Below are 25,122 nucleotides of genomic sequence, written 5' to 3' on the forward strand. Positions count from 1 at the left end.
ATTATATCCATGCATAGAAAATGTGAACGTTTAAATGTTCACAAATGTCAACTAACTATGGTTATCTCTAAGCGGTGCGATTACAGGAGAGTTTTATTTTGTTCTCTTTACTTCTCTGCATTTATTATATTGAGCATGTTTTCATGCATAATAAGATAATCAGTAAAAGGTATTAAAATATACTTCTGTATCATGTTGTGAAAGTTAAATGTCGTACCATTCTTCCCCTTAGAAGGTAATTATGCCTCCATATTCATTCAACTGTCTTGAGCCACATATTGGTTTAGTTGGAAGTGCTTGGTACCTAGATGTCCTCAATTAGGTCCAAAAAGGCAAAGCTATGGCCCTTGCCATACATCGCTCAGGACATAGTTTGAACTTGGTAGAAGATGGGTTGAAGATGATGGAAAGGAAGATTTCATTTGACTTGAAGGATTTTTTTTTAATTTGTTTATTCATGAGAGACCTAGAGAGAGAGGCAGAGACACAGGCAGAGGGAGAAGCGGGACTCGATTCCGGGACCCCAGGATCACGCCCTGAGCCACAGGCAGATGCTCAACCACTGAGCCACCCACCTATCCCTCATTTGACTTTATTCTTCCGCTGTAGCTAACCTTGTTATTCCACCTCAGATTTTCAGAGTCATTTCACTCCAAATATTAATACTTCACCACTGTCATGAAATTCCTACTACTGTGAACACCTATTAAAAGCAATCAATAATAAAAATAAATTAATTAAATAACTAAATGTTCTGGTTCATCTCAGCAGTGACAGAGCTCATTGCTTTCCATGAAAAGCAACTGCTAAAAAGAAGAGGGGGGGAAAAGGCTATTCACCATAGAATCTTGGACTAGTTTAGGTGAATTACTGTACATGCACAGAGAGGCCAGCCCCTCACTGCCAGCCCCTGGGGAGCCTGTTCTTTCTATGCTAAGGGAAGATCTTCCCGAACTCCTCAGATCCACAGCCAGCCAGGAGTTGCTTGAAGCCTTGGATACATTATTTTGACGGCCTTCAAACTGAATTATTTTATCTAAGAGCACAACATGTTACTATTAAATGTCACTTAAAAATACTGTTTGTTCTCTTTAAGACGGTAAAGCAGTACCCTTTTTTCACTGCCTTGCTTTATACTTAAAAGTATCAGAAAATGGAGTTCTTAATTTTGATCAGTAATTTTTGAGGGGAGGAAAATTTTGGAGTTTTGAAAGGTGAAACAGAAAGGAGCACATTAGGTAATGGAACTGTGCAAGATTATAAGGCTTTTTAAAATTTCATTGTCTTTGCTGTGGTCAGTTCATCAGTTAAAAAACATTTATGAGAAACAGATCTTTTTCTTTTTTAAGATTTTATTTATTTATTCATGAGAGACACAGAGAGAGGCAGAGACACAGGCAGAGGGAGAAGCAGGCTCCCACCCGGGAGCCTGATGTGGGACTCGATCCTGGGACCCCGGGGATCACACCCTGAGCCAGATGCTCAACCACTGAGCCACCCAGTCGTCCTGAGAAACAGATCTAATAATGTCTTGATTTTGCATCACTTTCCTCCTCCCTCGTTCCATTGTTCGTTCTCATTCAATAAAAGTGAGAAATTATTTAGTGTGTAATAGCAGTTGAAAATTTAAATATATGTTTTTTTTTTTTCAAATATCTGGGTATTTGTGTGTGTGTGTGTGTGTGTGTGTGGTTCTGAAAACTTTTGGTAGTACTTTTAGGTTACATAGTGCTTGAGTATATCAATTTAGCTATAACTTTGGAGGTTAAATTTTTATGTTTTCTTGCTCTGGAAGGAGCGTTATCATTTCACTCCAGAAATTCTGGTGGGTAGCTGATGATATGACACTAGAAATAATAGGACAAGCAAAACAGCCTGGTTTGACAGAGAAGCCCATTTTAACTTTTGTTGGTATTCACTAGGGTTTCTCACATAAATACATGTGAAGAACTTTTTTAAATGTCCAATACTTGCAAAAGCAGTTTTGAGGCTTTAAAGTGTTAGCTCTCACTTACATATCCTGAAATATCCTCCTGAGATGGCTTGCTAATTCCTAGAGTAGTTCCCTGCCTCACACTCTGTCAGTTTAGGAAAGAAAAAAAAATCCTTCCTGATAACATAAGCCCATAAAATTATCTCTTCACATCACTCTCCAGTACCATCTACTGCCTTGTGAGGCTGGACTCTTTATTGCCCTACTCCTGCCCTATGGCACATCCCCTAAATGGTGTGCCTCCAGCTCTTCACCACAGCCTATCCTCCGCTCTCACAGGGGTCTGTGTTTCTCAAAACAATATCTGAGAATTTCTGGAAAAATAAAAATAAAAAATAAAAATAAAATCTTAAAAAAATGGATAACTTGTAGCTGAGTACAGTGTTCAGGATCGTGCATCTGTGGCATTGATGCCAAGTCTTGTGCTTTCTAACAAAGTATTTGCTCCTCAAACCAATTCATGACTTGGAGCCACGTTCAGAGGCATTTTCCTTGTCAGGAGACTCTGATCCTACTTACTTGTGAGAAACAACTGCAGGTGGGACAGAGCCCAAATTCCCTAATGTGGATGTACGGCCCTTTGTGACCTGCCTCTTACTCTTCCTCCCACTAGATCTTCACATGGTCCCCAGCCCCAACGTGACAAGTGGCCCCCCAATGAGCTGGGCCATCTCGAGCATTTGCCTTTCTCGTGCTTAAGATTTTATTTACTCCAGAGAGAGGGGGAGAGAGACCCAGGCAGAGGGAGAAGCAGGCTCCCGGCAGGAGCCCGACTGGGGCCTCGACCCCGGGTCCCCGAGGTCACGCTCTGGGTCAGGGCGGGTGCTCAGCCGCTGGGCCCCAGGCGGCTTACGTGCTGGCTCTTGCCCGCGTTCATCCCTCGCCAGCGGCTGCCCCCTAAACTCAGCCCTTCCTGCAGCCCCCGGCCCAGGTACCAGTGACAGCGTCGGCTGTGCCCGCGGTTCTTGTTGGAGTCGTGCCATCAGCAAACGACGCCAAGAAGTTGGCGTGGACCGCGTGCCATCACCCAGCCCAGCGGGTCGGGCGGCCGCGCTTCCAGCAAGTCCCGCGCCCTGGGCACGACTCCCCTCCGCCCGACCACGCCTTGCTCCTTGTGACCCGAAGCCTGGGGGCCGCCTCGAGTCCGCGGCCCTGAAACGCGGCAGCCTGCTGCCTCCCGGCCACCCAGACAGACCAGGAAAGCGGAAGTCGGCCAACCAGAGCGGGCAGGGGACCGGAAGTCGGCCAACCAGAGAGTCTAGGAGAGCGGAAGTCAGCCAACCAGAGAGGCCAGGGGACCGGAAGTCGGCCAACCAGAGCGGGCAGGGGACCGGAAGTCGGCCAACCAGAGAGTCTAGGAGAGCGGAAGTCGGCCAACCAGAGAGTCCAGGAGAGTGGAAGTCGGCCAACCAGAGAGTCCAGGAGAGTGGAAGTCGGCCAACCTGAGCGGGCAGGGGACCGGAAGTTGGCCAACCAGAGCGGCCAAGGGACTGGAAGTCAGCCAAGCAGAGTGGGCAGGGGAGCAGAAGTTGGCCAACCAGAGCGGCCAGGGGACCGGTAGTCGGCCCAGAGCGGCCAGGGGACCGGAAGTTGGCCAACCAGAGCGGGCAGCGGAGGGAAGTCCAGGCTCTGGGGCTTTCAGGACAGAGGTGCCTCCTCTGCTTCCTGCTGTGAGGAGCCGGCAGGGTGGGCCTGCGCTCAGGGAGGGGTCATGCTGGGAGGGGGCGCCATGGGCGGGGGGTGGGGTGGTTGGTGGCAAGTGCTTGGCCCTGCCCGCTGGCCTCGTAGGCCGAGCCACGGACTCCGCGGTGGCTGACAGGCCTCGCTGAGGCGCGGGTTCCCAGGTGCCGCGGGAGGTGGGACCCGGGTCCGCGAGAGCCGTCTCCTTGGACGGAGGAGCCGCTGAGCAGAGCATCCCAAGAGCTTGCCCCCGCGCCCCTGACGGCCGTTTTAGGCGGGGCTCCCGGTTTCCCTGCAGCCCAGAGTAAGAGCGGAGTCCTCTGTATTTTCCAGTCTGGCGCCTGTAAAACTGCCGCGCGCTCCCCTTGTGTCTGGGCGGGAGCGGCTCGGCGGCTCGTCCGCCGGACTCCGGCCTAATGCCTGCCCGGGCCTGCCTTGTCGGTTCCCAATATCCTTCTAAAAAAAAAAAAAAATGTATATATATATGTGTGTGTGTGTGTGTGTGTGTATATATATATATATGTATATATATATATATATATGACGCATTTTTCTATTGTTGTTGTTGTTTTTTTTTTTTCCCAAATACATTCAGTACTAAGTTTACTAAGCGTATCTGATAGAGTTTCCACAGTTGAGACTTCGACAGATCCTTGCCTGGCATAAATGCTTCCGAAGTGTGACCCGAGGCTACAGCACCTGTGATTTCTGTGTTATTTTGCTAGTTAGTTAGAGCATTAGTGGTTTTGCCCTTGAATCAAAGTTCTCTACTTTTTCCTCCGTGGTTTCAAAATATTTTGTCTTCTTGAGTCAAGGGAATTGCCCTGATTTTATGATGACATTTGGGTACGATATTTAAACTGTTAAAAGTTATAAAAACGACCCTTTGATATTAAATGTAATAAGTGGTTCTGAATTGAGTACATGCACAGATTATCTTATATGGGCTTTGTGAGCCCAGACTGTTCTAGTTGCATATTCTCATTGTAACTGACTCTGCCATTCTCTCATCCCCTGTGAGTACACCTGGCTGTGACAGTACCTCGTGGCTTGGTGTTGGTATCCACTTTGCATCTCTAACTGGGGTATGACACTTGCAGTACTTACTGTTGGTCCCAGCCAGGCCTGAAGAAGCAGGGATGACTCTGTAAGAAAACAAAACAAAGCTGGTTTCATCCCTCCGGGATTTATTGCAACCCTCAAAGAAAGGGGCAGAGATAAGACTCCTAGAACCAATGTATCTCTGCTCACCTTCATCTTTACCCAGAATATTGTCTTGTCTTTACTCATGGATACTCTGCACGGGGTCTATTGGTTCTGGCTAGTATTTTTCTTTGTAATTCTATAGTACTGTGCTTGCATGTCTTAAACTATGAACCCCTCAGTGTCAGAGGTTATTCTCTTCCTTCTTCCCTTTTGGTGCTTTTGGTCTTTCCCCCCCATTTTATGGGAATGAAGGGCTGGAATGGGTGAGAGACTTGTAATGAGGGATGAATGTGAATTCCACAAGGCTTCAAAACCACACTGAGTTAACTCTACATGGGTCAGGATGGGTGCCAGGCTCTCCTTTGACCCTCTGGGTGCCCCAGAGTATGTTACTGCCATGAAATTGTACTGTAATATTTTCTAGTTGTGATTCATTCACAGTTTAATATGCTTCTAGTTCTGGTTTGACTTATCCCCCAGGAAGAGGCTAAAATCTCTTCATTATAATATAGACAGTGTACTGCACTTTGAATACAAATTTATCCATGTTCAGAGTAATTTTTCTTGTGATTGTCTCTACCCTGGAGAAGTGCCTTTAATGAATTACATACAAATTGTGTAATTTAAGAAGTTAATTTGGTTTTCTGGTTACACAGGACTAAAAACAGCCCTTGTAGAAAGAGATGATTTCTCATCAGGGACCAGCAGCAGAAGCACTAAATTGATCCATGGTGGTGTGAGATATCTTCAGAAGGCTATCATGAAGTTGGATATTGAGCAGGTAATTGTGTATGCTGGTTGTTAAACAAAAATTGCGACTATGCTTTTTTCTACCCAATTAAATCAGTTTTTTTTTTTTTATGGCTTTTAACGTTTCTTCCTGTTGGAAATACCTATTTAGTGTGTATTCTGCTGGAATATCTTTCAGGAGAGGTGTGCCCGGCTCTTTCCTGTAGCTTCGCGTTTATGGGTAATCAGGGGCTTTTTCTATGCAGGCGCATCAAGGCTTTTTCTATGCAGGTGCATCAAGGTAGCAGATTTACAGAATCACCTTTGGATATGTTGCCTTTTATCAATTGTGATTGTTTGTTTGTTTTGCCAATGGCTAACAAATTGCTACTTCCGAGACAATTTCGGGGAGGGCGGCTCTGTTGTAATACAGAAGTGTTAAATTGATCCTCTTAACTCTAAGTGTAATCATACGCTCATATTGTCACTGACATATTCTTAAGGAAAAGATGATCTGAGTCATGCTTTTCTTATGTCACACTTTATTGTGTCCAGTCTGCCACCATTTGAAAACTGCCAAGGCAGTGTGGAAGATGACATTTCCCAGAGGGGTAAAAAAAAATCAGCTGAACTCCCTATCTGCTTCTGGTACATGAAAACCACAGCAGTGCTAACTTGACATTGTCAGTTTCGAACGTGTCCACTTTTCTTCCGTGTCTCTTCGGCATCATGATGGATGCAAAGAAAAGAGCATTAGACTTAGAATCCGATGACTTGTGATGTGTTCCAGCTTATTTATTCAATTTCTATGCACCTCAGTTTTCTCATTTTTAAATTAGTGTTATAATAGTAATGCTGGCTTTTCAGAGAGGCATAACGAAGGGAAAAGGAGTCAAGATGAAAGCCTTTCTGTAAACTATAAAATACTGTGCAACTCCTAAGTACCATATCTGCTGTGTTAGTGGAGGCAAGAAGGGGACGTTTAGCATGAATTGGAACAATCTGTTATTTCTTACAGGGGGAAATATTATAGAGGACTGAGAGGGCGGACAATACAGAGAATGCAAGATAAATTGTTACAATAATCTTGTAACTCCAGTCAGGAAAATATCTTACACCTGGGAACTCTGACAGCATGTTTTTCTCCTATGCAAATACAGTTAAGGTTTCTAAAAAATCTTTCAGGTTGACAGCATGATGTATTATTAGAAATTTGATTAGGAGGGAGCTATCCTCACTCAGAGGTAGAGAGGTTTCTGTGTATCAATCAGTTGGCAGGGTGTCTATTTGCCATTTGAAAATATTATGATCTGTTACTGCCAAACTAATTTTCTCTGTTTTGCTTTTCAGTATAGGATGGTAAAAGAAGCCCTTCATGAACGTGCCAACCTACTAGAAATTGCTCCCCATTTATCAGCTCCGTTGCCTATAATGCTTCCAATTTACAAGTAAGCCTTTCGATACCATCTTTATGCTACTTGCTCAACTGAGGTCAATAGAACAACACAGTTTTAATGGAAATAGTCCCTCACTGTGTATTTCTTAATGTACTTTTAATTGGTCCTAATCTTTAATCCTCTTCAAATGTTTGCCTTTGTTGTGTTTAAAAGCATGGCTTTTCCAAAATTCCCCTTTTCTGACCCACCTCTTAGGACTAGATCTTGAAGGCTGAGGAGGTTGTATTCTGTGTTTATATTTAGTGGTTTCTTACCCCAGTTTACTGAGAGCCTATAGAAGAGCAACTGCATTTGCACCGGGGAACAGAAGAGGGTCATTTGCAGACTAAAATGCACAGCCGAGAAGTATCCTGCTGCAAAATCTGAACCTAACATGTACCAATTCGAAGCTTAAACCCTTTTGGTTCATTTTAAATGTTCAAATGAATCAGAACTAAAATTTGGTTTAGAGGTGTCAGATTATAGATTACAAAACCCAATTTTCCTGGTGGTGTTGGAGCTGTCCATGAAATTGCCTTAAGTTGGGATATAGGTAATATGAAACAATGGTTTGTGTAACTGCTACCCACATGAGTTGTGAGTGCCTAGAAACAGGTTTTGTCATTTCTGTCCATATTTTGTCGTAGACTGCTTAGAACATCTTAAGCCAATGAATCTCTGTACCCTAGGTGCACATTAGCCTCACCCAGGCCCCCAACCTTCGTCCACTTAAAGCAGTCTCCAGACATGTGAGACCCAGGTATCTGTAATTATGGCTGATGATCCCCAGAGAATTCTCAGATGAGGCCAGGTCAAAAAGCACTGCTTTAGGGATGATTCCTGTAAAGTCTCACTGATTCATTTACTTATGTAATTCAGCTCAGTTGGTGTCAAAAACAGTCAAGCAGTTCCTCCTGTTTCTTTTGCAGTAAGTACACATCTAGATATACTTTGCTTTTCTTAAATGAAAAGTATGTTATAACTTAAAGTGGCATTTTATAATGTTCTACTCTGTGTCTCAAGAAACCTTTCTCCCTATTTATGCTGTAGGTGGTGGCAGCTACCTTACTACTGGGTAGGAATCAAGCTATATGATCTGGTTGCAGGAAGTAATTGCCTGAAAAGCAGTTATGTCCTCAGCAAATCGAGAGCCCTTGAGCATTTCCCAATGCTCCAGAAGGACAAACTGGTAGGAGCAATTGTCTACTATGACGGTATGTGATTTTCTTTCTACAAGACACTTTTCTCTTACTCGTGACCCTTTTAGTATGTTCTTAATGAGATAGTTTTGCATTCTTAATTTTAATGCTGATCTTCTACAGCACACAAACACGTGTACGTGTGCACACACGCTATTTCGTCTAATACTAGCTGAAAAACTACCTATGGCGTTTTGCTTTTAGTATTATTTGTTTTTGCATATTCTTTTTCTTCTTTCATTTCTACTTGTGTCTCATGGTTGGTTTGGTTCATTTTCCATCATTATGAATTTGGACCCCACCCACATGCCATTTAATTTGTTATATGTTTGCCAGTGAATACTTGCCTTATGAATATATTATAATGTTGAAAGCAGCTGAGGATCTGTTAGTTTTTCTAGATGAAACCTCTATTTTCAAGGGGTTATAAACCTAGGGAAAAAATGCCCCCTGGGCTGAAATTGACATGTTTGTATTTTGCACAGGACACAATTCTTGAACATATAATTTATGTGATGAAGGTAGATGAACATTGCATCTGTTAAACCAAAGCCTCAGGTTTTATTGCTTATTTTATTGTTGTTAGATGTTTTCTAACAGTAACATTATCTAATATCCATGTGCCATGTGTTCCATGTTCATTCTTTGGGTGTGGGGGTGGGTATGAGGGTATGTGAACAATATAATTTTACACACTTTTATTTAAAGGAAGTAACTGCTTAATATATCTCCAGATGGACCACAGAGTAATACAAAACAAAACAGGAAAAGCCATTTGTGAAATTTTACTGTAGTTTTAAAGGGTATATGGATTTGGAAAATAGTCCAGGGAGGGATGTCCATTTATAAAATAAATAGGTAGACACAGATAATTGAACATGTTCAGAAAGTCTTAGAAATTTTGTGACACAAAGGAGACAGCCTAGGCTCTATAGCTTTGTGGTTTTTTTTTTTTTTTTTTAATCCATTATGTGATCTTTTGTATTTCGTGTTAGATTTCTAAACTCTTAGCATGAAGAATTTTTAAAAAAATTTTTCTGTTCTTTCTGTTCTTTTTCTTTTAATATTTATACTTCATATTCTGGGATATCCTGAAGGCTACCCCACTTTTTTTCTTCTTCTCAGTGTTAGATTTCTGAATCAATTTAGCTGTCTGTCATGCTTCCTATATGAATGCAGAATGTATGTGCACAGAGGGGGCAACAGGGACAAACTCAAGAAAATGTCCTAGGAGCAACAATATTGGAAAAATGTTAAGGGTCTTAGACAAACATTAAAAGCTAGAAAATTCACAATTTACAGTGCCTTCCAGCATCTAAGCACCACAGGGGGGGCACTTAACTACTTTTTTGGTGCCCCTGATTGAGCCTCTGTGTTAAAGGACAACCTTCACTGTGATTTTGCTTTCTCTGCATCAGACCTTTAATGCTAATCCATTGTAGTTTCGTGGGTGATTATATTAAAGAGGTTTTTGGTCCAGGAGGAGTAAGAAGGCATTCTGCAAATGGCATCCTGCCCACCCTGACAAGGAAGTGTGTGTGCCCTTTGCCTCACATTACTCATTCCTCCTGTTATCAATCCTCTCAAATACTTGGTCATTTTCCTTCCCACATGATGCAGCAAACACTAACTAGTTTTATTTTTTAGCTTGTGCATATCTGAATCTCCTTGAGATGGCTGTTAGTGGATGCCATATCTGAATTTGTGGCATCCGGTTTTTTGTTGGGTTGATATTGCTGTGAAGTATAGATTGTTGTTGATTCTACATAGAGAAACCAAAGGAAATCTATGTCACATGTGCAGAAGAAATATCTGATTAGAAGCAAGGAGAAGAAGAATTTCTTTTTTAAAACAGATTTTATGAATTCGAGAGAGAGAAAAAGAGCATGAGCGGGGGTAGGGGCAGAGGGAGATTTCCCATTGAGCAAGGAGACTGATACAGGGCTTGATCCCAGGACTCTGGGATGTGACTGAGCCACCCAAGTACCCCAAGAATTTCTTTAAAATTGGTTTCCATACCTTGTTATAAGTTCCAAAATTATGAGTTTAGCAAGGATTATTGAAAAATATAGACATTGTTATTAAAAATAATTTCCAGGGCACCTGGGTGGCTCAGTGGTTGAGCGTCTGCTTTTGGCCCAGGTCATGATCCTGGGGTCCTGGGATCGAGTATCGTATCAGGCTCCCCAGAGGGAGCCTGCTTCTCCCTCTGCCTGTGTTTCTGTCTCTCTCTGTGTGTCTCTCATGAATAAATAAAATTAAAAAAAAAATTTCCAATTGGTATTTGAAAGTTGACTGTAAAAATCTTTAAGTCTTGAAGGGGTGAAAATAATTATATTCTAGTCATTTGAAATATATATATATATATGCATATATGTATATAGTTTATACTTATATTTTTATCCTTGTTCTGAAATGATACACATCCAACTATGTCATGCTTGAGGTGAGGCAAAACAAGAATATGAAACAAAGTATAGTGTTACGGTTTCACAACCATGGGGCAACTCCTGTTTTACTCAGTGGTGCAATGAGCAAATTAAATATCAATGAGGGAGTAGGTAGAAGGAGCAGATAAGTAAGGGCACTAAATGTGGTAAATGTGTGCTCAGAGAAAGGAAGGAATGCCTTACCCCTTGACCAAAAAAATAACATTATCATCCTGTCACCAAAGTATTTAAGAGATGAAAAGGTACCTGAACATTTACTATTGCCACTGAGGTCTGCAAGTTGTAATTTATAAGATAAAACTTTCTTAACAATAAAAAAATTCTTTATAAATGACCATTATGAGAATGTAATAAGTTATCCAAATAATTTCAAAATGCATTTGGGCTGTTTGAAATACTTTTTCTTTTTTTACTTAAAAATGATTTAGAAAAATAAAAAATAATAATTTAGAGGTGAAATTCACATAAAATCAACCACTTTATTATTTTATTTATTTATTTTTAAAGATTTTATTTATTCATGAGAGACACAGAGAGAGAGTGAGAGAGAGAGAGAGAGAGAGAGGCAGAGACACAGGCAGAGGGAGAAGCAGGCTCCATGCAGGGAGCCTGACGTGAGACTCGATCCCAGGACCCCAGGATCATGACCTGTGCCAAAAGGTCCTAAGCCACTGGGCCACCAGGGATCCCCAAAATCAACCACTTTAAAGTGAACAGAAATAACAATAACAATTTTTATAACTCCCAACTTGGGAGAATCCTAATTATGGTGAAAAAGTGGCACAAGTAAGTAGATTGTACTTGTAAATGCCACAAGAATTTTGGCTAAAAACTCGTATTAGTAATTCACTATACAGTTACTTCAGTAACTTTGAAAAGTGAGCTATAACAGTGTGAAAATACAGTCAGACGAGTAAACATTGCCATGGACTTAGACCAGTGTCTCAGGTTGTCTCAACACTGAGACAGAAACTTTAAGGTTTCTCAACACTGAGATGTTAAGGCTGTAAGATGTTCCTTCTGAAGTAGAAAAAGGACAAGGATCAAAATATTTTTCTTAATTACTCATAAGAATAGTTCATCCTACATAAATAGTGATGGCCATTGCATTTGACTAGGGCAGAATTAATTCTTCCGCTAAATTCAGTGAGGACAATAAAATAAATTCCACCTACTTTTAAATGTAGTAATTATAGAGGCTATTATGTACCTGGCATAGGTATGATCCACTGCCATATTTTGTTGTTAAACTGCTGAAAAACAAACTCACACATATGGAGGAATAACTACCATCTTTTTCAGCGCAGACAAAGTAAATGTCAAATTTTTCAGTAAAATTCATATAAAGTGAAAGTTGGGCTAGGATGTGACAGATCAGGTTATATTTCCTTCTTCTATTCTGTCAGAGAAAACATACAGTCAACTCACCGGTTTTCTGATGGAGACACAACCCTGGTGTCGCCTACCTGTTCCTTGGTGTAAGCCGTCCTGCGAGCCCTCAGCTAAGCGCTGGCTATAGCCCTGCCCCTGATATGGTGGGGACTGGTGGCTAGTCCAACTCCACTAAGTCGGCAAGAAGCATTTGAGGCATGACAGGCTTGGGTCTCTTGGCCTGCTGGGACGTATGACTAGCTCTGGAGGGGGTGCCAGTTTCCTAAGGAACTTCTTTTGTCTTCCTCTGTCAACTTGACTTTAATTGTTCTGTTCCTGGAGTATGATCTTTGGTGCCATTCTAGTCGGGCTCCAGTTATCAGATCCAGTGCACAGAAAATGGGATATAATTAAAAATCATTAAATATTTAAAACCATTAAATACTGCCATTAAGCTTCTATAAGATGAAACTAGAGAACAAAATTACAGCTTTAAATTCTTCCTTCTGAGAGTCAAGGCACTGAGAGAGCTGTCTGTTATTTCATACCCAAGGATGTCCTAAAGTATTCCTTATGCACATATGAAAATAGCTACCTACAGGAAATTACATTAGCTTTCCTAATGTAAATAAAAGTTGGTCATATCCATGTTTCAAAGGGGGAATTAAAGCCCAGGGTTCACTAGAATATTCATTTTTATTCCAGCCTAAAACTCAACAGCATACAAATAGATGAATTCAGCTCGTGAGAGAGCAAAGCCAATTTAATCTCTGGCTCCCCTGAGGTAAATGTAGTTCACGGTCCTGCCCCCACCCCAACCTCAGCTATAATCCCTGGCTCCTGGAGGTAAAAATGCACTGAAGTGAGGAAAATTCTGCAGCAGGATATAATGATTCGAAATGACAGGGACAATAATGACAATGAATTTCATGTCTCCCAGTCATGAGCTGGAGATGCTTGACTAGGCTGACTTATACAATTAAATTGTTACAGGTACAGCAGGAGATGCAGTTAGCTGTGTGCTTTGGGGAACGGTGCCTCTGGCAAAAGGCATATTGTGGAATCCAGACTCTTTTGTTGGGAACAAACTATTACTCCTCTAGGCATGCACCCACAATTGTATACTTTAATAAGAGAAATCCTGGGTTGAAGACAAGTCTTTTATGATGTTGATTTCATCTACTTTGAAAGCAAAAAAAAATCAATTATGCAATAACACAAAGGTTATTTGTTTGTTTGTTTGTTTTGGTCTTCTGCTTTTGTTTTTGTTTCTCCTTTGACTTCCTGGAACAGAAGTCAAATTCGAAGATGGTGTCTTTTATCCTCATTCATAACACTTGCAAATACAGTTGTTGAACTAATTGGGTGTTAACAACTTTAAATCTGATAGACACATTAATTTCTTCAGAGTAATAGAAATAGGTTGAAAAAATAACCAAATGATGTAGGTTTGCAAACAAAATGGAGTAATATTATGCAAGTTCGGGCCATGTGCTCCTTAATACCATTCTTGCAGGCTTGCTCCGGTCATCTCTAAAGTGGACAGCCTTGTGGGGTGCACAGGACCAAGCCACTAGATGTAGAAGAACTTGTTAGAACTTCTACTTGGCTATGTTAGTTTTTACATATAGTTTAAATGTCTATAATATGTAAGTACAAGTGTGTGTGTGTGTGTGTGTGTGTGTGTATATGTTGATATTAGATGCTGACATTTACTGTACTTTTGGGATACTAGACTTAATTTTTCTTTTTTGAACCACTGGTTTAGTAATTTGTCATTATTTTATGTCTTTGATAACAACTAATTTGAATGTTTTCAAGATAGATGTATTCAGCTAGAAGATAAATTCCCCTAGAGTAAACATCGCCAAATCCATTCCTTCATTTCTCAAGACCCAATTTCTGTGAACTTTGATCGAGGGGTCTAAACCCCTATCAATAAAAAGGGAGTTATCATTGTGGGGCCCTCAACATTATCAGAATTTGGCATGATACATTAAAACTTTATTGTTTTTATTTTTATTTCCATCTCAAATTACATTAAAAATGTAAAGTAGTTGTATTTGCCAATAATTCTCAAGACTCCTAATCTTTTTTTTTAGATCATTATTGTACAGACTGAGGTATAAAAGTATGTAAATATTGAAGCATATAAAAGAATACATTTAACATACATGTAAAGACCCTGGAACCCGAGAACATTACCGATACATTGAGGCTATTTGTGACTTTAGATTGTGAATATTCCCCATTTCATTGTCTTTGCTCTTTCCTAAAAAATACTGCTATTATGAATTTTATTATTAGAGTTCCTTCTCTCACTTTTTTATCTGATGTGAGTATATTTGAAAATGACCTATTGGTTAGTTTTTTAAAAACGTTTTAAAAGTATAATATGATGTGTTATGTAAGTTGATATAAACACTTTGGAAAACAAACACTTCTAATAAAGTTAAGCATACACAAACCTTGTGATTCAGTAATTCTGCTACTAAATATTTACCCCACAGAAACTCTGACACCTGTCCACTGGGAGATATGTACAGAAAAGTGCATTGCAGCACAGGGTATAACTTCAAAAAGGGAAATGATTCAAATATCCATCGAGGGACAAATGAATAAATAACCCATGTATTCACATAATGGAGTAAAACAGCGTTAAAAGTGAGTGAACTCAGCTAAACTGAACAATGTGGATGAGTCTGGGAAAACTAATGTTGAAAATGGCATGATAGTGCATCTCACAATTGCAAATCATTACAATCATACTTGGAAAGTGCTTTCCAGAGTGCTGTGGTATAGTTGAAACAATCAGAAATATGGAAGTAGTTAGGTTTACAGACTTTGAGTTTTGAGCCCCACATTACACAACCATGAATTTAGGCCCTTAATACCTCACTGTGTATGTTGAGATTTAAATGATTTAATAAATGTAACATAAATTTATAAGTATAAAACATTATGTAAATATTAATCTTTTATTTGGGTCAATTTTATGGTCCACCAAATTTCTACTTTTTGTGTCACAAAATGAAACAGCAGTTCTCTCAAAGTCTCTTTACATATGTAAAATTTGCAGTTTCTTCCAGAAATAAATTGGCAAAACATTCTTAGGAGAAAGGAAAATTTTGTGCATATAGATATGCTCAAGAATATGATCTTTTATGCTTAAGGGCTAAAAAGCACAACATTTTAAAAGAATTTACTCTGAAAATATCTACCTTCTTAGACATTGATCGAGAACATATTTAATATTTATTCTTGTGCATATGTAGTTTATACTTATAAGTTAAATGAATAATTTTTATCTTGATTTTCTGCTGTCATTTTTTCCATTGTTTTTTTCCTCTTGTTTTCTGTGAGTTAGATAAGTGAAGCTGACATCATTGCTCATATAGCAGGCACATTTTTGTGCCTTTTTGCTAGTCAGTGTATCTGGATACCAGCTAATGCTAAATGAAGTTTGACATGTACCCCTAAGAAACAAAAGTTATAAATTGTGGCTTCAAAGGAAACCTTAAATAAATAGGACACATTTGTGTCCATCCAGGCTAACATCTAACATATGCTTTAGCTTCCTGATGATGAGACAGAGCAAAATAGCCCCTAGGAAAGTTTGCGATTGTTTATTGCTCACTTGACCAGCACATATTAAATACCAAGCTTTCATCTCATTATAATTAGTTTTTAAGATAATTAAAAGCACACAAAAGTGGATTTGATCAGGTGTAGCATACTGAGTAGCAGTAGTCATCTATATTCTACTCTATATGCAAGCTTAAAAACAGTGCTGAAACTCATCAGTAGTAGGATATGTGTGCTTATAAGGTGTTTGAACAGATAGTTCTGGTGGGTTCATGGTAAGCTACCTGCCTCTTACTCTGTGGCTCAACTCACCTTCTGTCTTTTACATTGAAGTACAGTTGACACATAATGTTACATTAGTTTCAGGTGTATCTCAGTTCACTTTTTTTTTTCTTCAAGATTTTATTTATTCATGAGAGGGAGATAGAGAGAAAGAGAGAGAGAGAGAGAGAGAGAGGCAGGGACACAGGCAGAGGGAGAAGCAAGCTCCATGCAAGGAGCCTGATGCGGGACTTGATCCCAGGACCTAGGGATCACGACCTGGGCTGAAGGCAGACACTCAACTGCTGAGCCACCCAGGCGTCCCTCAGTTGAACTTTTTAAGAAAATGATGCAGGGTCAAAGGCAAAAGCTATTGTATCAAAAATCTCTGTGCCTTCTTCACAGTTTGTTCACACACACACACACACACACATTCATACACACACACACACATATATAATTTATGGGGCTTCTTCTATTTTTCAGACAATGTCCCTGGCGTTACAGTCAGATGCATTAAAGACCAAGAGTTCTGAGACTTCAGGTTTTCAGAGAATTCAGTGCATATATGCCAGATATTGTGCCAAACATATGGTCCCTATGACCAACAGTGTTTTACAGTTGTGTAGCAGAGTATGGTTTTCAGGAACTTCTTTTTCTCATAAATGATCTTGTTTGACCCAACTCAGGGTGTATGCTGGAATGGGATATAATGATGCCTCCCTATTTCACAGGGGAAGGGAGAATCATAGACAAATACCTGGATCAGTATTTGGACATGTGGGGATATGAAAGTTTGTTTTGTTTGGGCTAAAGAAAAAGAACTTTACAAAATGTAGATTATAATAATATGATAATAGTATGGCTTCTTTTAGCTACCATTTGGTTTTAAGTATGTCACACAATAAATAGCCCAGTAGTTCAACAAAGTATACACATTTTTATTAAGGGGAAGTTTTAACATATGTGGAAGTAATAAAAATGCTAAAATGTACTTCCAGCTTGAGCACTTAGAAACTCATGGCTAAACTTCATCTATATTCTTATATACTCTCCCCTGTCTTCTAGATAGCAAATATTTAATAAATGAATATTTTAATCTGTATCCTTTTCAAAAATATTATTGAAGTATAATTGATATACAATTCATATTAGTTTCAGGTATATAACATATTGATTTGACAATTCTGTACCTTACTCAGTACTCACCAGGGTAAGGGTATCACCATCTGTCATATGCAACATTATTACAGTATTCTTGACTATATTGCTATAAGTACAGCATTGTCATCTCTATGACTTATTTTATAACCACAAGTGTCTATCTCTTAAATCTGTTAAGGATTTTTTTCAACATACAGCCACATCTAAAATGTTTTAAAAATAACTTCTTAATATCATCTATCTGTTCATGTTCATGTGTCCCCGGTAGTCTTATACCTTTAATTGGATCCTGATTTTAAAATCCCCCATAAAACAAATAAAATCCTCACTGAGGTTCATGTATGGCAACAAATTCCCTTTATAACTAACAAGTTTCCCATCCTTTTTTTTGTTTCCTTCTTTGTTTACTGGTGCCTCTGTATTTCCTATACAAGTGGTAGTTAGGCTTACTCCAGGCATTTGTTGCTGCATAAGAAACAACACCCAGGGGATCCCTGGGTGGCGCAGCGGTTTGGCGCCTGCCTTTGGCCCAGGGCGCGATCCTGGAGACCCGGGATCGAATCCCACATCGGGCTCCCGGTGCATGGAGCCCGCTTCTCCCTCTGCCTGTGTCTCTGCCTCTCTCTCTCCTTCTGTGACTATCATAAATAAATTAAAAAATTAAAAAAAAAAAAAAAAAAAAAAAGAAACAACACCCAGACTTAGTGGCTTAAAATATTAATATACTGTCCTGCAGTTCTGAGGCAAGAGCTCTAAAAAGCTTTCTTACTTACATGTCTGGCCCGTGGGCTGAGAGGATTAGACCTCTGGGAGCTGGCCCAGCATATCTGTCTCACCATGGCTTTTCCATGTGGCTAGCTTGGACTTTCTCACGAGGTAGTGAGACTTCTTCTGGGGTGGCTGGCTGGCCACAATGAACATACCAAGGGACCAAGGCACAAGTGTAAGACTTCTTCAGATTCAGCCTTGAAAACCACACAGTGTCACTTCCACCACATTCTCTTCTTAACGTGAATCACAGGGACAGCCCAGATTTAAGGGCTAGGACCTTACAAAAGTAAGAAAAATAGCAGTGTAATTTATTGGTAAGAGGAGGGACATCTTTATTTTGTCAAAAATACTTAGTAAGTAGAGGTGTGAAATTTCATTACATGTCTTTCTGCTACTGCTTTTTTTTTTTTTTTTTTTAATCAATCATTATAATTATTGCCTGGATCAGTAACAGAATTTCATTAGAGGTTAGGGGGATACAAAATGGTACTTTTCTAGTTGTCTTCCCAACTTGATTTATTAGTGGGATTACTTATAATTTCCCTGCCTTACCTCTTTGCCTACCTTGAGGTACATGCTGTACCAAATGTCATGATAAAATGATTGATTCTTTCCATTTATACTGGTTTTCAAAAATAATTTAGTTTTTTTGCATTCTCCAAATGTGATGAGATATTTTTGAATTATCAACTAAACTCATGATTTAAACATATTTGATATGTGTCAGGCAATGATTCCAGCCCAAATTGCCCTGTCTCTGTCCTGTGGGCCCCTCCTCAAGTTGGCTCCTGAGCCCTTTTAAGATGCTGCCAATAGTCTATGACAACTCTGTGCCATCTGCTATGACAAGATATTTCAGGCTCATCTGGAAGCTTTTCTGCCCAAGATCTGAAAACAGATTTCTCAATAAACCTTGTCTCCTTCCTTTGAGACATGGTAATTAGAGACCATAATCTATTTGCTATGGATGTTCATTGTTACTGATTAGTCATGATCTCTAGGCCTTTCATTAGAAGGAATTAAAAAAAATTTTTTGTGTGAAAAAGAAAAACATGAATTCTTAGACATAGTTTTACTTCAAATTCAGAAGTACATGGCTTTTATTTAACCTCACCAATGATACCTCCAAAAATATTACTACTGAAACCAGTTTAAGATTATTTGTTATTGCAGTTTTATTGTTGTTGCTGGTGGTGTTCGTAGCATACATGCCAATTGGGATGTAGAGACAAATTACTGTCTTCTAAAGCTACTTGACATGGTTCCTGTCAGTGTGATTATGCCGTCTACTGAGTACAACACATCAATTTAATTTTGTTTTAAATTAGTAAGGATTGGAGCACCTGGGTGGCTCAATCAGTTAAGCAGCCTACTCTTATTTTTTTTTTTTTTAAGATGTATTTATTTTTTCATGAGAGACACAGAGAGAGGCAGAGACATAGGCAGAGGGAGAAGCAGGCTCCCTGCAGGGAGCCTGAAGCAGGACTCAATCCTATAACCCTGGGATCATGCCCTGGCAGATGCTCAACCACTGAGCCACCCAGATGCCCCAGCATCCAACTCTTGATCTCCGCTCAGGGCTTGATCTCAGGATTGTGAGTTTTTTGTTTTTTTTTTTAATTTTTTTTTTAATTTATTTATGATAGTCACACAGAGAGAGAGAGAGAGAGGCAGAGACACAGGCAGAGGGAGAAGCAGGCTCCATGCACCGGGAGCCCAACGTGGGATTCGATCCTGGGTCTCCAGGATCGTGCCCTGGGCCAAAGGCAGGCGCCAAACCGCTGCGCCACCCAGGGATCCCAGGATTGTGAGTTTAAGCTCAGTGTGGAACCCAAGCTGTGTTTTTGTTTAATAATTATGTAAAAATACAGGGTTTCAAAGTAAAAAATAAAAACAAGGACTATTCAAATAAAGCTTACTTTCTTTTTCTTCTACCCTATTCTCTCCTTTTTAAAGATTACTTTTTAAAAGAATTTTAGTATTTCCTTTCATGCATATGTATGTATATTTGCTCCCTCTACCATTTTGATAAGGTTTTATTTATTTAAGAGATGGAAAGAGCACGAGCAGGAATGGGGGGCAATGGGAGAGGCAGAAGCAGACCCCCCACTAAGCAGGAAGCTCAGGGCTTGATCTCAGGCCCCCGAGGTCATGACCTGAGCCCAAAGCACACACTTCTTAACTGACTTATCCACCCAGGTGCGCCCCCTCTACCATCTCTTAGCTAAGAATAGTGTTTTGCATTTTTCACCTATGTAGTGGGTATTTAATTCCATTGTAGTATAATGAAGCACAAAGTTTTGAAAAGGTGAATTTATTTTATTTAAAGATTTTATTTATTTATTCATAGACACAGAGAGAGAGGCAGAGACACAGACAGAGGGAGAAGCAGGCTCCATGCAGGGAGCCCGATGTGGGGCTCGATCCTGGGTCTCCAGGATCACACCCCAGGCTGCAAGCGGCACCAAACCGCTGCACCACTGGGGCTGCCCGTGAAAAGGTGAATTTAAAAAGCACTTAGGACCCACATTTCATGGAATTAAATTTTATACATGTTAGCTCTTAGATCAAAATATAGCCATCAGTACAGCCTTAGGCATCAGTAAGCCACATTTTCAAATTGTTTTTCTTTTGTGAATGAAAAGTGAAATCTTATTTCCTTCTTTGGACATGACAAAACAATAGCACATCCATTAGTTTTATATGGATGGAGAGCTTAAAATTAGGCTGTCTCAAATGCTATCATTATCATTATGTAAAATATGCTCTATTTGTTTGAATTTGTTAAAACCTCGTTCATATCATCTGCTTGTGTTGAATGCCAATCTGTTTGGTCAGACTAAATGTTCATTTTAATTATAGTCTTTTAAGTAGATGGGTCTGTTTTATCCTAAACATGAAATTATAGATTTCTCAGTAAAATTTTACTTTTATTTTCTTTATGTTAATGGTAGACTTAAAAATACTTGGACGTGAAACTAATTAATTGTAGTTTGGAGTTAAGATTTAAAAGTTAGAAGAGTTTTCTGCTTTTGTTTCAGAGACATTGGGAAAACACATGCTCAAGAAATGTAGGCTGTAATTCAGTGTGCTATATATTGAAGCTTAAAGTCACTATGCGGGGCACTTTTCTCAAAGTAATTATCCTTCAGAAATACAGTCCTATAGGTTACACTTGGAAAGAAGGACAGAAACAAATAATTGCTCTTGGCATAGAGGGAAATAAATAGGAAATGAAAAGCTATAACAATTGGTCTTCAGGAATGGATTTTCTTGCTCCTTGATTATATGTCAGTGTAATGCCTCGCATATCTGTTGGTGGAGCCCCTAGATGCCCACTGATACACCCACTCTAGCATGTTGTCCAGCATTCTTTCAAGGGGATCAAGACTTTTTCCCAGATAAATGTTTAGGAAAAAAGAGAGAGAAAAATAGCAGTCAAATCCATTTTGGAGTTGTTCTGTGCCCGACACGCAACAGCTTTCTTGGTGTAGTGGAAAGCCAAGCTGATGCCTAGCCTCACAAGAAATAGCAGTAATAAAAACATTTCTGCAATAAAAAAGTCCCACACTTTAGTTTCAACTAAAAATTCTACAGCCAAGCTTGGTGACATAATATAGGAAAACTGAAAAAAAGTTAATGGCACATAGTTTTTATAAATAAAACTAACACCTTAGTAGATTATATTCTCTGGGACCAAATAGAACACTATATTAGAATGTGAATTTCAAATGGGTTTCATTATTACTATTAATACTTACTCAGATCACACTTTATATTAGTAAAACACTCCTTAGGTCATTATATCTGCCCACAGAAAACACGAACCACACAGCACCTACTTTTCTTTTTAAACTTAGCTCTGCACATTAAGTACACACGCACACCCATGCGCACACACAACTGACCTCTCAAGCAGTGTATATAACCACTGCTCCTTTACTATCCAAAACCAAAGAGCTGTTCTTGCATTTGATGGAAAAGTATGACCAATATGTAATTTACTATCTATTCAGAACAAGGCTTTGAGAAGAAAATGAGGAAAAAACACAATGAGTAAATGACCAGCTATCAGATTAAGAACAAAATCAAATAACTCATACTTTATGTGTCTTAAGAGATGATTAATATATAACTCTCAATTAACTTGGGATGGGTAACTCAGAGCCTTTCAATAAACCAGAAACTTCATATTTTCCAAGAGTTTTAAGTCCTTCCACTTTTTAACCTGTGAAATACAATAATGAACGCATTTGGTGATACATGCAGTTTAATTTTCCTTCACCAAACACAAAATTTGACTGAAGGACAACCCAGTTGTCTTTCGTTCTCCCGATAATTTTCCATGTGAAAGGCACTGTGAGCTACCTCAAATCTGTTTTGATAAAAGAAGGGGTGTGAATATGTTATTGTTGAAACCAAATCTATAGATAGGAGAAATTCACTATTGCCACCTCCTTCAGGGAATAAAGTTAACCCAAATTCTCTTTTTCAATAGTAGCCTCTTCAAAGAGCATTTTAAAAACTAAACAACGGTACACACTAGTTGTAAGAAGTATATATTATGTAAAGCAAGATTAAAATATATTTTTACCTTTACCTCCATCTTCTACGTGTGTTTTTCTTTTTCTCATCACACTTTAAAGTGAGACCTGTATCTTCATGATCCTTAATTATGAATAAAGAGAGGGAAACATTTCTTCCCTCAGTCATATCTGTTTTTTTTTTAAGTAGCTAAAGACCCTATTTAAAAGAAGCTGAGCATAAAAAGTCAACAAACAGAATAAACATACAATTTAGAGTACTATTTAAAATATATAAATATATAAATGCAATTAAATACCTCACTTGCTATGGCTGAATTATTTTCATTTGCTACATTTGTTGCTTCATGTAACTAACCTTGGTCCTTCTCCTCACCCGGCCCCAAACGGAAATAGAATGGATTCACCCCCCAAATTTTATTTTATTTTTTTTATTTTATTTTTTTTTAATTTTTATTTATTTATGATAGTCACACATTGAGAGAGAGAGAGAGAGGAGGAGACATAGGCAGAGGGAGAAGCAGGCTCCATGCACCGGGAGCCCGATGTGGGATTCGATCCGGGGTCTCCAGGATCGCGCCCTGGGCCAAAGGCAGGCGCCAAACTGCTGCGCCACCCAGGGATCCCACCCCCCAAATTTTAATTTAGACATCACTTACCTAAATTCCTCCCCTTCCTGCCATGAAGTATCTTTGTTGAGCAAGCTTTTGGCTGCCTCTAGGTGTTCCTGGGGGCCTTCGGGTGCTGGGGGGGTCTATGACTGACTTCCCCCCCACCCCCTCATCGCCTCCAGTGTTCCCTGTCTATCAGATTTGGAGTAGGTGCTTTTCCCTCGTTATTTGCACTTTTTGAGCTACAAGTCTCAGACTCTTCCCCCTTTTAATTCACTTTGAATTTTGGCATTTTAACCATTTTTCACAGATACTGGACTTGAAATTTTTAAGACTGCAGAAGAACTATATAGTGTTAGCTCTTTTATGAAAATGATTCTGCTGGCTGCAACAGCAGAGACTGGAGAGCAACGTTGCTCAGAAACCAGACGAAACCAAGTCACAGAACAAGTCACGGAAATTCCGAGCACAACCAACAAGTGTTAGGAACGCAGAAGGCTGTGGAGCAGTAGAGAGTTTGTGGGAAAAAATAATCCCTAATCTCCATCTCTACCACCTGCAGTTGATACAGAAATTATATTTTGTCTAGAATTAGTCCCATATGAAAAGAAGTTGCCATAAAGGTCTTCCTGACTCACTAGGGGGGAGTTGTAGCCCTTGGTGTGGGGTGGGTGTTGGTATGTGCTAGAAGGGCTCTGGCCTGAGGTTGCCTCCAGACTTTCAAATCGCTCCTCCTTGGCCTCCACAAGAAGGGAGGTCTCCAAGGGCTGAAGGGTGCAGCAGGCACTGAGCATGGACTGCTTCTCTCCTGGGCAGTAGGTTTGTGACCACTCCCCTTGCTTTCAGTTTTCTTTGTGGCCAGATCAAAACAGTCCTCCAGAAAATTCCGTGCTACTGCAGCACCACGGAGCACGTCGACTGATCGTGATGATCTCTGTGTGTACATTCAGTTAATCTATTAAAGAGAAATAAAGCGGTCTTATTTTTCTCCATCAAATCCTGAGCTGTGAGAGCTTCTGAAGGAATGTTGGAGAATGATGTGAAAGTAGGAATTGAATTTGCATCTCCTGTGTCTGCTGTTGCAGCTGCTGCTTCCGAATTACAGGGCTGCTTTGCCCAGCTGACAGCTCACCACCCAGGCTTTTCGTCCATTCAAGAATCTGATTCTGTCAATAGGGCCTCAGGTCTGGATCTTTTGACTCCTACTTGGTTTTGATACATCTGCCCTCTAGAAGTTAATGAAAAGCCTCAGGATGTGAAAACATGGGTTCCAGGTAAACACTGCTGAACTTCCTGAGGTATGATCCTAGGGAAGAAGTTGGGTGAATGTCGATGTGTGTCATTTGGAGGTGAAGTGCGCCTACTAGAGGCCTCGGCCCTTGCTGTATTCCTGCCGTGCCTCGTAGACTAAAAATCACTAAAAATCGGCGTGAATGCTTTCTAAGGTTTTCTTTTCTTTAATTCTGTACTCGACTCTTCCTTCAGTTTGGCCTTAACATTGTAGTCTTGGGATGTTTTGAATGACTGTATCAGAAGCAATCCTTTGCACAGCAAGTGGAAATAATGTGATTCCTTATTAAGATTTCTATCTTTCTAGACAGGTTAGTATTCTTAGTGTTTTCTTTTTTTTTTTAATAGGGCTAGCAATTTCATTTATGTCTCTATCTAGTATATCATATATCAGCACCGTGTCTAAGGGTAACACGATACGGATTAGAGATATGAGAATTACACAAAGTGTCCCCTTTCCTCGGAAAGGTCCTTGACTGTTGGAGGATGGAGAAGTTCTGGGGGAGGCACATACCTATGGTTGGGGGTGGGCGGCACCTCGAAAAGCTTCCTTAAGTAATCGTTTGCTTTCAGAACTGAACCTGAAGAGCGTGCAGCACAACCAGGTGGGGCCCGGGGGAGGATGCGGAAGGGAGCATGGGCCACAGGCTTGGAGGAGCACGGACATGGGCAGTCCCGGACAGAGGAGCTTCCCCGGGCAGCCACGCGTGCCCCCCAGGGGCTTCGTGTTGGGCTCTGTTGGCAGGGGCCACGCGGTGCGTGAAAGCAGCATCGGGGGCTGGGAATTCAAGATGTAGGGCCCAGAGTGGAGTGGTCAGTGGGAGAGTCTGGG

The 25,122-nt window shown here is 40.1% G+C and overlaps 1 protein-coding gene across 3 annotated transcripts in view; it reads left to right on the forward strand.

The window, feature by feature from the left end:
• GPD2 (glycerol-3-phosphate dehydrogenase 2) overlaps positions 1 to 25,122 on the forward strand; it is a 155,030-nt gene that overhangs the window by 80,256 nt on the left and 49,652 nt on the right. For all 3 annotated transcript variants that reach the window (XM_041721819.1, XM_041721817.1, XM_041721818.1), the window contains exons 4-6: positions 5,536 to 5,660; positions 6,959 to 7,056; positions 8,095 to 8,258. In XM_041721819.1, coding sequence (XP_041577753.1) covers positions 5,536 to 5,660; positions 6,959 to 7,056; positions 8,095 to 8,258 — 387 coding nt within the window. The remainder of the gene's footprint in view (positions 1 to 5,535; positions 5,661 to 6,958; positions 7,057 to 8,094; positions 8,259 to 25,122) is intronic.

Source organism: Vulpes lagopus, chromosome 11 (assembly GCF_018345385.1).
Source record: "Vulpes lagopus strain Blue_001 chromosome 11, ASM1834538v1, whole genome shotgun sequence".
In the NCBI taxonomy this organism is placed as follows: Eukaryota; Metazoa; Chordata; class Mammalia; order Carnivora; family Canidae; genus Vulpes; species Vulpes lagopus.